The sequence below is a fragment of the Clytia hemisphaerica genome, unplaced genomic scaffold (genome assembly GCF_902728285.1).
Source record: "Clytia hemisphaerica strain Z4C2 unplaced genomic scaffold, Clytia hemisphaerica genome assembly, whole genome shotgun sequence".
In the NCBI taxonomy this organism is placed as follows: domain Eukaryota; kingdom Metazoa; phylum Cnidaria; class Hydrozoa; order Leptothecata; family Clytiidae; genus Clytia; species Clytia hemisphaerica.
The window spans coordinates 1,342,940-1,357,598 of NW_027103300.1; the positions used below are offsets into that span (position 1 = coordinate 1,342,940).

Here is a 14,659-nt window from a genome sequence, read left to right on the forward strand (position 1 = left end):
TTTTTTTGGATTAGAACGCATACATTAGAATAAATTACTACAACCAGTCCTATATTCGGCAGCAAACATAATAGTTTACATGTCTTTTTTAAATGGGAAACCCTTTCCCCAAACTTCAATGGTTGTATTAGGCTCTCTTGGGCTTATCAATTATTGAAGTGGGGGGGGGGGTTGGTGAACTAATAAGCATAGCTAAGGGATTGTTTTCTTTTAGGTTTACTGTCAAAATATTACAGAGCTGATTATAGTAATGGATATTTTTTTCCATAAGAATGGTGTTTTTTTTTCATTTTACATATATTTTTAGCTTAGAGGAGAAAATCATCCAAAAGTATTCTTACAGTATTCCTAAATGACGATCTTAACTCAACCTAAATTTTGCATGTACGCTTTTTTTATATAAGAATAATTTTATAATATAAGAATAATGAGACTCAAAACCGCCTAAAAATAAGAACAATTTAAGAACATTGCTGAGCCTGAAATTACTCAAATTCAATCAATTCAGGGATTAAGTAGTAAAAATTGAGTAGAACCCCTAAAATACCTAAATTACACCTTATAAATAAGAACAGGATGAGAACAATTTGAGGCTCAAATTGCCAAAAAAATGAGAAAAACGAGCCTCAGAAAAGTTTTACTGGTTCTTATAACCTGAAGCGTAAAATGGTATTTTTGTGGAAGTTTTGAGTCTTATTGGGGAACAATTGGCCATTAAAAACGCTCCAAAAAAAACTAAGGTTCTGTTAATGGCGATAATCTTAGCATATTCTTAATTTGCCAATTCATCATGTATGTTCTTATAAAAAAAGCGCGTATACCTTTCTTTCGTGAGCCATGGCGTTAGATCAAACTCCAAATGTGCAGCAAATGTTCCAAGGTCCACCAGTGAATAATTTGATAACAATTTCCTTGCATATCGACTTAAGATCATTTCAATGTAAAAATGTTCACAACTTTCAATGTTCACGCTCCTGGAAATGTTAGGATGAGAAATTATTCTTTCAATCAAAAGTTTTAGCTTAATTTTAAGAAATCTTGACTTAAAAGAACCTAAAAGTACTGACGATTATAAACAAACCGTAGGATGCAGCGGGATACAAAATCAAAACAAATATCACATGTCAAAATAAAAAATCAAACCAAATATGGCTGATTTTGATTGTTTCAATTATTTTACAAGTTTGTTTTGGACACGTGATTTTAATTGTTATCTTTAATAACACGGGGTTCGCGCAATGTTTACATTTTACTACCTTTATGTCCCTTTAAACAAGGTTCTCGGTCAGCGCAATGGAAGATATTATTTTCTAATTATTAACCATATATCTATCGATAATTTTTTTATATATTTTTTGAATTAATATTCGTTTTAAACACAATAGGACATTTAATGTAAATAGCAAAATTTCGTATTATTGAAAAAATTTTACTTTAGATTTGAGTTGCTCATTCGACTATCATCTCTTTTCAATTTCAAATTTGGTGGACGAGTTTTGTTCGTTTCTTTGACTGAGCTGCTTCGATCTTTCGATACACTGTAAGAAAAATGACATTTAGTGAACTTAATTATTGTACTGTATCTTTGCATGAAATGTAACATAACACACTTTCGAGTCGATTATGAATTTACTAAAAACATAGTATTTAGTGTTTGGTAGTCGCTCATGACAACCAAAAAATAATGGAAGTGACTAAATTCAGTTTGTAGAAACTTATAATTTTCTCGTTACGATTATTGTATTATTATATCTTAATTACAATGTATATTACAATCCAATCTTAATGTTTTACACGAATTATAAACGACGGTTATTTGACGACCAAAAGCCACAAGTAAAAGTTCTGTTTGTTACTTTCTGTATTCCAGTCTTATAATACAAACTCTTGCCTCTAAGAGCAGTTGCTAGAAGCCAATCTTGAAGCAACACCATAACTTTTTTTAAAAGGTAGAATAAAAAATTTTTGAAGGTACACTCAGTGAAATATCGGTTGTCAACCAAATACCTGAACAATTACTATATTGTTCTTGTAGATTTTCCAAGATTTTGAAAACATTTTCCAGAATTTTATTTACTCAGTTTCAATGATTTTCGGCGTACCCTTTTGTTTCATTATGAATTTCCTTTGACTGAAACTTCAGGTTAATTCAAGACCTTGTAACCTATTTAATCGCATTTTTCATAACTTCCTAATAATTTTAATTGAAAAGAAAGAGATTGTGCTTAAAATGTTAGGCGTCAGAGTTTGATACTTCTAATAGACGTTTTGATTGTTAGTGATAACGCCTGATGATGATAACATCCCCGTGTATCCTAAGCTTTGCATAGTGCAGAAAGGGGTCTGATCCCCCTTCTTAAATGATCCCCCCGTAACCTTTAAAAATGTCAATCCCCCGAGGATTTTGGTCAAAAATAGCTGACAAAAGTATGTGAAATATCTTTAGAGAGGGGAAGAGAAACAATAAACTTCTTCTTTTTGACTTTGACTACTCAAACAGAAAATTTCATAACAGTGCTTGATAATAATGTACAATATATATGTAAGCCCCCTTCTTAAACGAACCCCTCTTTTCATGAAAATTTCTCATCCCCCCTTTCTTCATATTTTCGGAAGGTGCCACCCCTCTTAAGAAATGGGGGGGGGGGAGGGTTTCGAACTATGCTTTGTTTACGTCACTCATGTAATTTTTTTATGACGTATTGATTTTAGTAGTTCCCCATCTGAGAGGGAGAAATCGCATCAGCCTACAACAGGGTGTTCTCTGGCACCCATCAGTAACGTAAATAAAGCCTGGGATACACGGGGACGCGCCATCCTTTCCCAGCTGACACACAACGTTGTTTCAACGTCAATATAATGTTCACAACGTCCAATTAACGTTAGATGAACGTTGAAACAACGCTGTGTGTTTCTACCTTGTTGCTCGTGTATTTGTTGTAGCAGTCTGCATGGACGTTCTTGAATTTTGTCTTGATAGCGGCATTTTCACCTGGCCACTCCCAGAAAACGAATCTTCCAAATTCAAAGGTGCCGACATGCTGAAAGGTGACGTCATACTTTGTGACGTCATGTTTTGATGAAATGACGATTTATGAGTGTAGGTAGATTGAGGAGTGCGTGGCGGTGATTCTTCGCCTTTACCTTTAGAAACGAAAGAAAAGAAGTAATTATGTTTTACGCAGATTTTCAAAAGAAAACAAGACGTTAATTTTCATACTACAATCATAGACAAAACATTTGAGACAAAGGTGATTTCCCTGCGAAATTTTAAACACCACAACTGATTTTTAAGCGCGTTTAAAACCTTTAGGATATTAGAATTTAAAAGCTCAAATTTGCTCCAATAAGGCATGGAATATAGCCTAGACAAACAACTGAACCCCTCCAAAATCGAAATATTCGAGGAAAGAATAAGTGGAAGTGCTAAAATAGCAATTCTCGCCTGAACTTAAAATTCTGAAAGCGTTGAAATACAGTAAAATCTCAATATGTTTCGACCATAATTGTAACAGTTTCATGCCGTCTAGGACGACAATCTTAAGTGAAAATCACAATACAAATTTTCTATTGGCAGATTCATATAAAAAAGTCACGAAAAAACGTCGAGTAAAGCTCTGATTGGCTGAGATATGCAAAGATTACCTCTGAACATTTTGAATAAATATGCTTATGTGAGCAATATTCAGCCAATCAGTGAGAGCTTTACTCGACGTTTTTTCGTGACTTTTTTACATGAATCTGCTAATAGGAAATACGCGTATTCTATTTATATTCAATTTCGTAAAAAAACATATACAGTTGACGCTCTCTTATTCGACGCTCTACTATTCGATACGCTCCATTATTCGATAATACTGATAGTCACTGTCAACAAGAAACACTCATAAACGACGCTCTACTATTCGATACACTATTGTTTTCGATGAAAACTCGATTCCCCTTGAAAATCGAATTAGAGAGAGTCAACTGTAAAATTATAATGTAGCCCACATTTGTGTAAGCTTTCCTTAAAACCGAAAGATTTTAAAACGAATCCTTCTTCATTAGCCACATTGTCAAGGTAAAATGAAGATTTAACCCATTCACACATAGAATGTTAAAGTGACAAACAATGGCCGAGAACCTTTTTATTTTTATATCCATCTTTGATAAGTAAACCATAGTTCGGTGCCAGAAATTTTATCGGTCAAACCTATATTTCGCCTCGTCACTTCGCGCCATTCAGATTTTTGCTTGCTGGTTAAACGAAGCCGGTACCGAACTATGACCTACTGTGGCCTACTTTCAGCAGAGATAGCGCATTATTTTGCTTCACCCTGCCGTTGCTTGGGAAATAAAAGAGGAGTAGCTCTATCTAGTCTTTTACACAAGATATCTACGATCCTTCTTCGTAAATCCATATTCTCAAGGGAAAATGAAGGTTTAATCCATTCTACATAGAAAGTTAAATACGTAATGTTTTTAACATCTTGATTTTTTTGGACACATATTCATGAAGCACTGCAACTGTATTGTGCACTCTTGGGATGTTTGCTACACATTTGATTTTGATTTACAAAGAAAATTAAAGTGAAAAACAATGGAGCTTTTTCAGTTAGAAAAAAATAAAAATTCGAGTTAAGGGACAGGTTCGACTAAAAGCGGACCAGGCTTATCGTCAACGACTCTAACTTGGGACTATCTGACAAAACATTGGGCGGCAATTCGGCCACCAACTCACCGAATCTCCAAAGTCATTTAATATTTAACATACCGCGAATCATAGATAGCAAAATAAATTTGATACGCCATTCTCACCAGGTAGGTTTTCTTACCGCAAAAGGAACAAATATTTGCGACGAGAAACGCGTAAATGAGATCGCGCGCATTGTATTTGTTCTTAGGCCAAGAAAGTTTTTTAATGCTCACCAATCGCTCTGAGGAATCGAACAAGGTCTTTAGCAAGCTGAAATAAAAAATAAAAAATGACAGTTAAAAACTCAATGTGCTGCGCAACTAAGAGCAGGTGGTAGATTGGCTATTTGAGACTTTTTCATTGCACAAAGCCCTCATCAAGTCGGTCGAAAGTCAAGTTCCATTTTTCTCGAATGTACAAAAAAAACAAATCTTTCTATACAGGAAGTACAACAAACAAACAATATCAAATTTTGTAGGACTAGAAATATCGCATTCCAATATTCTTGAAGATATTGTATTCTATGATATTGGAGTGAGACACACGACAGCGCCCGTAGTGCTGGGGTAGAGCATCCAGCTACGGTTGCAAGGTTGTGGGTTCAACCCCCAGCCGGGTCATACCAAAGATTCTCCAAATGGTACTTGATGCCTCTCTGCTTGATGCTCAGCAATTAAGAGAATGGTGAGTGGAGCAATCCAGGGAGAAAGAGTGGCGCCCTACCTTCGGGTAGATAGCTATCGAAAGAGAAGCTGTCGGGTCGCCTCCGACTGCGGTCGCAGACCTACTTACATACAAACTTTTGTCTTAGGAACAATTTTATAAGAACATGAGGCTTAATTTTCGCTAAAAACTATGAATAAATTATTAACAGGTTAAGATTAGTCCTAATACCCGATTGTAAAAATGGCGATTTAAAGCTTTTTTTCTAAGTCCATTAGTTGAAGAAAATTTCTATTTTTAAGAGCATCACGAAAAATAAGAACATCCGCGAGCCTCAGCCAAAATTTAAAGGTTCTTATAAGAAAAGTATTTAAAGACATTGGTTGTTTAGTTCACTAAATACAGGGGTTTTGCTTTATAAGAATACACTTGGAATGTTCATGATAAAAAATGGTCAAAGAATTAAGAATAATGCTAAGAATTTCACCATCATGGAATTTTGCTCCTCCAGCTAAGAATGCCATTTTTAGAGCATTTTTCAATTATAAATTATAAATTACCCCCAAGTAAAGGCTTTACTCCTTTCACAAAAATGCCATTTTATGCTTGAGACGTATGTTCTAACTATTAAGTCTAGTCTGAATTAGGATCCTAACCTAATAAGAATGCTGTAAGAATATTTTAGGATGATTTTCCCAAAAAAGTTAAATGATGAAATGGATTTACACCATTCTTATAGAAAAAGAATCGTGTACAGGGGTTTTGCTTTATTTTTGAAAGGCTGGCGAATGAAAAATCAACTCCGGCGAATTATAGAATCTAAGCCGGAGAAGACCTAGCAAGCCCAGTGTATTGATTTGGGTGAATATGTACTTGGCACGACGGGTTGAATTTTTGGATTTTTTTTCGTTTCTTGACCCAGAGAAATCGGCCATTCTCCGGGCCCAAATAAGACCCCTGAAAACAATGAAAGCTGGACATACCGACCAATTATGTTTGTCAAGGACAGTCTCCAATAATAATGTAGCATGCTGAAAAAAGAAGAAAAATGACCTTAAATATAAGGATTAAGAATGATTGAAGTTAGGGGCTGCATTGGGCCACTCCATTTTATACCCATACAAGGGGGTGGACAAATTATTTCTAGGGTGTAACCCGAGATGAAAATCCAGAGGGTCTAAAGGTGTGTTTTATCATTTTTCCACACTGATTTTTACGGTGGCCGAGAAGGGCCACACAAAATTAAAAACCTCAATACATAATAAAAAATTCCAATACAATACAAAATAAAGAATCCCAATACAAAATAAAAAATTCCAATACAAAATACAGAATCCCAATACAAAATAAAGAATCCCAATACAAAATAAAAAATTCCAATACAAAATAAAGAATCCCAATACAAAATAAAGAATCCCAATACAAAATAAAAAATTCCAATACAAGATAGAAAGTCCCAATATATACAAAATAACAAATTCCGATACAAAATAAAAAAACCAACACAAAATGAAAAACGGCATTTTTGAATACCGGGACTCGTGAACCACCAAAAAAGGTCCCAAAATCTTAAAAATTGGAACCCCCTAAGGTTTGGACCCGGACTTTCAAAAATTTTAAAAATTGGTACCAGGGGCCCTAAATATTCTTGAAAAGCTAAAGTGGGACCCAAAGTCTTTCAGGGACTCCAGGGAAGCCTGAAGTAATGGGAGCCAAAAAGATCAACCTAGCTAACAGAAACCTTAAACATCACGGTCAATGATAAGTATCCAGGCTCACAACATAAGACTTTGGCCATTTTTGGGTCCCACTTTTTGTATGTATTGAATTATTTATTTTGTATTGAACTTTTTTTATTTTGTGTTGAACTTTTTTTATTTTGTATTGAACTTTTTTTATTTTGACTTTTTTTGTTGAACTTTTTTTATTTTGTATTGAACTTTTTTTATTTTGTATTGAACTTTTTTTATTTTGTGTTGAACTTTTTTTATTTTGTATTGGACTTTTTTTATTTTGTATTGAACTTTTTTTATTTTGTATTGGAATTTTTTGTTTTGTATTTGAATTTGTTATTTTGTATTGGAATTTTTTATTTTGTGTGGCCCTTCTCGACCACCGTAGATTTTAGTTCGTCCAACCTCACATTTAAAAGGTAGGAAAATAATATTTCCAAAGGTTCTTTTGCCATTTTCACAAACATCTCATCTCATCCTACATGAATTTTTAATGGAACAGCCAATCATTTGCCTCCCATGTTGGCTACATAATTCATGCCTCTCTTGTTACCGACGATGACCAATACTTTTAATGAATTGAAAATTATTGAAAGTCTCCAAAACCTGTCCCAAAAAGTATGGGGTCAGTTTACATTAACATTTTCAATAAGAACTTGTTTAAATTTATTAACGAGAACAATCGAATAAGGGTTCGTATCCAATAGTAGAGCGTCGTTAATGGGAGTTCCTTGTTGAAAGAGACATTATTAAAGAGATATTTTTATATACCTGTAGGCAAAAAACAGCTATTGAATAATTCCTGAGTGATATACCACGGCTATTATCCCATGGTAGAATTTCTTTTTCAAATTTTGCTTTCAAATTTTGATTTTTTGTCACTCTTGCTGTTAATCAAAAACCTATTGTCGATTTCATGAACAAATTTTATGACTCAAAGTAATTAAGAAAATCATTAAAAAAGAAAAGCATACGAACGTTCGATTATGGGAGTGTTTTTATGTGAATTGTTCGACTATTTACATAATTCATTTATTATTTTTGTCTCTAGGTATATAATAAAACATATCAGGGGCGGTGCGACACCCCTGCAAAACATGCACTCGCAGGGTATGCTCCGGAGTCTTTTTTGTCGCAGCTTGTTTTTAGCCTCCCCGGAGTTGTTTTTCCGGATCATTCGTTAGTGTCATTAGATTTATTTTACTGACTTAAAGTCCGCGGTAAATATAAGAAAACTGTTTATCAAGTCGCGTTACAGGAAGCGTGAATTCGAGTCTGTATTTTAGATTTTGTGCACAAAAGCGTTTTGCAGGCCTGCACCCTGCAAAATTTTGCAGAAAGACCTGGATGAGGTCAAAATGCAGGGTTTGCCCGGGATTTGATGGCTTTTAGTGTCAAAACGTTAAAAGTCAAGACTCGTCAAATGGCTTTAGATGCTTGGAGAAGAAAAAACAGAATAGACAGTCCTGATTTTATCTATTTTGTCGCAAATTCTGAAGAATTTGAAGCCTGCACATTTTCGATCTTCTCCAAATTCGTCATCTGAGGGCTGCCATCAAGTTCATCTCAATGTTTGTTTTTATTCTTATGGTTATCTTCTGAAATCCATTGCAACAAGGAAAGTCAAATCTGTAAGGTATGTGGTATTTTTTTCTATTATTTTTCATGCCTGCATGTTATCAATTATAATCTGATAAGTGCAGGAAAAACTGCTTCCCTTCCCCCTCTTTCTCTACTTATCTGCCTATGGCCTATGACTTGTCATAATTTTTGGTAATCAACAATACCACTTGTTGTGTGTGGTGAGTGAGTGGTGAGTGAGTGGCCAATCATGAAATATTTATAAGATATTTGATCAATCGGCGGGGTACGTACTTACTGTTTGTTTGGCCAATCACTCTGGCTAAGAAAAGGTTGACGACAAGAGATGAATTTGTGGCAATTTAAGAGGCAAAGGGACAACCAACCGATTGTGGTTTGATTTTGAAATAAGAGAAAAAAAATAACATTGAAAATTTTGTGATTCTGACCTTGACACCCTAATGTTTTTAATATGTTTTGGCCGGTTAAAATTTTTTTCTAGGGAGAGAAAAAGATCTGTGTGGGTTTTTCGCACACTATTTTGAGGTACACAAACAGATTTGACTATGTTTAGTTTGCGGGCCAGCACCTGCCAGTCAAGTACTGGTCATAAAAATTATTTCTCTATTTTGTTTTAGTTCTCTTCCAAATGGAAATTGCCTGTACAGTTCCATTTCTCTCCATCTTGTGGGCAACAATTCTTTGATGGATACACTTCGATGCCTTGCACGTGTGCAGAACTTTTCCTGAATTGTAAGTATTATTCTCAGAACCAAAAAAACCCATCCAATAAGTTTAGTAGATTGGCACAGTCATGAAGCATTACGGTTGGATTTCATTGGTTGTCCAGTTGTCGTTTGACTTAAATTTTGTTGTTTTGTGTTTGTTAAATATGTAGGTGTAGCTTGCAAAAATCCTAATTCCCTCTTCATTATATACTTTCAGGTTAGTTGCCATCATACTGTCCAGTAGCCCCTAGATCAATGGATTATTTTGCACCTTCACGTGGTTGGTACGAAATCTTTGTAAACACTGACAAAGTCTGCTAATAAGATGAGTGAAACCATATTTAACTTAAAGGAAACAACAGAATGGAATAATTCAATCAAAATGATGATGTGTCAGTGTGTACCTAACATTTAGTTTCTTGGAATTTTTTGGATTCAAAATTATCCCTGTAAACTGGATATCAATATTTGTCATGTAATATCATCTCTGGAAAGTACATCTTGATTTGATTTTGACATGTAATTGCCAATGCAAATGAATTTGGATGCATAATGTATATATATAGTATAAAATTAATAACACAACAACTGAATTTTGATACCAAACATAAAACATGCTGCATTATGTACATAATGAATAAATGAGTTTCTGGATGACATATGGTTTGTTTTCAATTCGGATTGGGGGCTTTTTACCCCTGGTACAGGATTCTCTGCTTGATTTGGCAAACAGTTCCAATCGAGACACCAGAATGGGGCTAGACTACAATTTCAAGATGAACCAACTATAGAGATTTCAGCTTCAGTACAAATTCTAGTTTTGGATACTTTAATGCATCACATTAATCAATTTTCTAATGAAATACTCTTTTCTTGAGCAGTCTGAATAAAATAGTTTTGCTCTTTTTCTCTAAATTTTCATTTGAAATGTCAAAAGGCTTTTATTATTAATCTGCTTGAAATTATTTAAGTCACCTTTTGGCAGCAATAAGATAAATAAATTTGACACAGTAAGAATCAAAATTATATTAAACATTTTTTAGACAGTTTGGTATATATTATTATTATTGTTATTGCTATCATCACGATCAGATAAAGATTTTTGTATAATTTATAATCTTTTGTGTGCTATTGTATTATTTTGCTATCATTTTTGACTTTTTTGTGTAAAGTTCAAAAAGTTCTTTAAAAAATTCATGATAGTTATTATTATTATTATTTTTTTACACCTCTTTCCTTCATTTATTCCATATTTTAGAGGCAGAGGCAAAGGCAGATTTTAGTTTTACCAGCTTCATTTTGTGTTTAAATGAAATGAATTTTAATTCTTTATCTTTGGTTCATGGTACATTGGGCATAAAAAGGTGGCTGTTTTAGCCAATCTAGAGGGTCGAAATTCAAAAATTTTCTGCCCCGTCGGGCCCAACCATGGTGGGCCCTCCTTAGACACTATATATAGCTGAATCACTATATATAGCTGAATCTTTTTTGCAGGGTATCCTAAAAATCCTACATACGCCCCTGCATATATTCAATAGATTTTCGTTGGTTATTGGATTTAATCACCTCGGGTTAATAAATCTCAATAACCAACTTTTACCTATTGAATATCTGCTTATTATCGAATGATAACCTCGTGTTTAAATTTATTAACAAGAACAATATTAAGCAGATATTCGACAAGAAAAATCGGATATCGAAAATTATTCAGTCGAGCTTGATGATATTCGACGAAGCGAAGCTGAGTCGAATATCATCAAGCGAGACTGAATAATTTCGATATCCGATTTTTCACGTTGAATATATGGTTTATCGTTCACCAATTAGCAGAAAAGTATTTTAATTTTTCCCTATTTCGCATTCAGTCTTTCTCTCTTTTTATGACATTTTCGAACGTTTTACTGTCTTATTTAAAGATGTCAATTTCATTGTTTTTTTCTCTTATTACAAAACGTTCGAATTTTCTTTCTCTTTTGTTTAAAAGAACTTTCTTTTTTATCTTTTTTTATATATGTGAGATTTCAGAGATTTAAATAATTATTTGATCAAAAAACTATTTTCTTTATGCTCGCTGCTACAGAAGAGATATTTTGCTATCGGATATCTAAAAATATTCGACAGTGCGTTTTGCCTAGAGGCGGACGATATTTTGTATTAGTGATACCTGTCGACTAACAGCTGGACTTTCTAAACTTTGAATAATCAATAGATAAGAAGCGGCTGTGGCAAGTTTCCCAGTAGTGTGGCAACTCTGAAAAAAGAAGAAAACAAGAACTCTAGTGTCTAGAAATCTAGAATCTCTAGAATAAAGAATATCTCTAGTATATACAGAAAATTGTAGGTATTGATGATGAACCCATTTCCTTTGATTTTCATAGCCAGATTTTTGTTGTTTTTGCCAGGTAAAAAAGAACAAAGTAATGTTTTTATTTGAAAATAAGTGATTCAAATACTGTTATTGATGTTTGTTTGTCATTCTTGATTATATTTTTCAATTTCGAGTAGCTTTTTTTTTATTTGGATTTCAAATATTTTTTTCCATAAAATGGCGACCTCGCCAAACGCTCTTAGTCTACTTCACTGCACTCAGCGTCATAGAAAAATTATCAAAAAGCAAAGTTCAGCCATAAATTGACTCTAGTCTAGATGTAATATGAAAGAATTTTTGAATTGCCTGAGCACACGGATAATCAATACCGCTAGTCTTTTTTTGAAAAAAAAACAAAACAAAAAAAAATCATGACAAACGGATCATATTTTTGTATTTTTATGATAGTTTTAAGAATTTTAATGGCATTTTGAAACAATCATACTTCATTGTTTTTGTGTTTTCATATATTTTTTGAAAACGAAATGTGAAAAGTTTTCTTACTCTAGGCCTAACTGGACTAAGCACTATTAAAATCTGAAATCACCAGGAAGCAAATTTATTGTCAATCTTTTAATTAGTTTGATATGAATTATGCAACTCCTTTGCTAATTTGATCAACCTGGCTTAAAAAATTCTTCATATCTTCATATACTCTTAGGTTCCAAATTAACGGCCCCCCGCTTGTTAATTTTTCGAAAATTTTCCAATCCCCCCGACCTTATTAGGACCCCCCCGTTTATTAATTTTTAAGAATATTTCAGATTAAGTACAATTTCCACCCCCCGGCAATTACGCCCTCCCGTTTATTAAAATCTCGAACATTTTCCAACCCCCCCCGTTTATTTGGAACCTAAGAGTACAAGCGGTGATTAAGCAGACTTGTACAAATTGTTGTCTTTTTTATTTACCTTGAATAACTCTATGGGGTTTCCAACAGTGGAAAATAGATGTGGCCATAGTGCGATTTCAGTTTTTCGTGCGCAATGGCACACTGTTTCAAGGAATTGTGGGAATTCTTGAATAAAAGCAACAATACGTGGAAGAAGAGGATCTGAAAAGAAAAGGAAAGATTCGAAAGAAGGGGAGTTAAGTACGAGAAATATAAGGCTGGTCTCTACTTGCACGCGCTTCGATTGCACTTTTTCGAGCGAACCTTCCACGCTATTGGTCAAAAGAAAAATTCCATTGGCGGGATCTGACGTAACGGTTGAAAAATGTTGGAAATGTGTTCAACTTTTTTTTTTTCGAGCACGCGTTACATTTTAATGATGTAATCTTTTTTCCAAGAAATAGAATTGAAGCCAAAAGGTGTAATCACAGCGCACGCAAGTGGAGACCGGCCTTTAAGAATCAATTAGTAAGTTTAAGCGCTTGGTCTCGAGATTGGTCTATATAAGATTATTATGTCGAATGAATGTAAAATGAATATACAAAGAACTTCGCAACAAGCTGATGATGATCAATTAATGTTAAAGTTTGAATGGATAAACAAACGAATACAATTCAGTCAGTAGTCTAGAAGTTTTATACCCTCATTTTCGATTGCTTCAACTAGCTTTAAGATAAACCTGACTTTGCTGTCTACGATGTTTTTTTATAAGAAACTATTTATGAGCATAACTCTTCGATGGCCAAAATGTTACGAACAAGTTGAGAACATTTGAAGACTTTGCGGGCTCTAAACACCCGATTTCTTAAGGAAATGGAAAAAATGCTCACAGAATGGTGACAACAAGAAAAAGTCAACATTCAAAACTTTTGGATGTTCCGAAAAAAAAAGTAAGGTTCAGAACCATTTATCTCCATCTATCCATTTGGCATCGATCTTTATGACGTCATTAAGCTTCAAAACAACAAGTGTACTTTAAATAGTAGTGTACGAGAAACATGGTAAACACTTTTTATATAAGGACATCCGTAGTTTTTGAATCTTTCCGATGTTCTTAACTTTTTGAGTTTTAGCCCATAAATGTTTTTAAAACATATTCTTATTTTTACACTTTTTTAAGTATTTTTGGCCACTTTGCTAAAAAATCGGATGCTTAATAGAGTTTAAAATTGTAAAATGATCTTAAGTTGTCCTTAATATTTTTGCCATCAAAGCTTTGTGTTCTTATATACCTTATCGGGGAAAACTTCGTCGGGGAAAATTTTCGTCGGTGAAAATTTTCGTCGGGGAAAAATTCGTCACTTGCTGGTAGTTGGTAAACGCATTAAGGCAGAGGAAAATTTTCGTTTGGGAAAGTATTCGTCACTTGTCCAAAATTTCGTCACTTTTCCCCGAGGAAGTTTTCCCCGATAAGGTAGTTTGTTCTTATAAAACAACGTGTATCATCTTACCAGGGATGGGTTTAGATGCGGTAGCTTCTTGTTCTAAAACTTGATGTAACATCAACTCCAACACGTGTGTAAAGTATGGCAGATTGGTACAGCTTCTCGCAATGTCCAACGCATGTACACCCAGACTGGATGAGAAAATTCGAAATGCTTTGTCATTGTTGTCGTTGTTGTCAAGGTTAAGGACATTTTTTTGTAACGATAATACACGTCAGATCCGGGGGAGGGGGGTAGTTGGTTGGACTCAAAGTAAGGGTTCGTCGTTTTTCAGGCTTCCCAAAATGCTTTATGAAAATTGTACTTACTCGTCTGATCACATACGTATATTTTATACAAGGCGCTTGGGAATAATTTTAGCGTTCTCCGCGAAAATTTGAACCGCTAAGTACAATCTTTTCCAACTTTATCGAAAAAATCGAAAACGAAAGAAATTTGTCCTGAAAAGGGCAAAACCGAGAAAATAAAAAGCCGCGAAATGCAATTTTGCCAATTTTCTTTTCGGCCGCGAATATTAGTTACCGCGAAAATTAGTTCCAATGAGGTACTTAACTGAGGACTGAAGTGAGAT

The 14,659-nt window shown here is 34.1% G+C and overlaps 1 protein-coding gene and 1 long non-coding RNA gene across 2 annotated transcripts in view; one reads left to right on the forward strand and one right to left on the reverse strand.

Moving 5' to 3' along the window:
* Positions 1 to 14,659, reverse strand: part of LOC136811849 (guanine nucleotide exchange factor subunit RIC1-like) — a 50,206-nt gene that overhangs the window by 13,915 nt on the left and 21,632 nt on the right. The window contains exons 22-29 of the mRNA XM_067068483.1: positions 14,095 to 14,219; positions 12,663 to 12,805; positions 11,548 to 11,634; positions 6,325 to 6,372; positions 4,912 to 4,948; positions 2,919 to 3,144; positions 1,434 to 1,538; positions 822 to 974 (exon numbers count right to left, since the gene is read on the reverse strand). Of these exons, the coding sequence (XP_066924584.1) occupies positions 822 to 974; positions 1,434 to 1,538; positions 2,919 to 3,144; positions 4,912 to 4,948; positions 6,325 to 6,372; positions 11,548 to 11,634; positions 12,663 to 12,805; positions 14,095 to 14,219 (924 nt within the window). The remainder of the gene's footprint in view (positions 1 to 821; positions 975 to 1,433; positions 1,539 to 2,918; positions 3,145 to 4,911; positions 4,949 to 6,324; positions 6,373 to 11,547; positions 11,635 to 12,662; positions 12,806 to 14,094; positions 14,220 to 14,659) is intronic.
* LOC136811744 (uncharacterized) lies at positions 8,663 to 9,816 on the forward strand. The gene is made up of 3 exons (XR_010847268.1): positions 8,663 to 8,710; positions 9,294 to 9,408; positions 9,601 to 9,816. It is a non-coding gene; the product is annotated as an uncharacterized lncRNA (long non-coding RNA).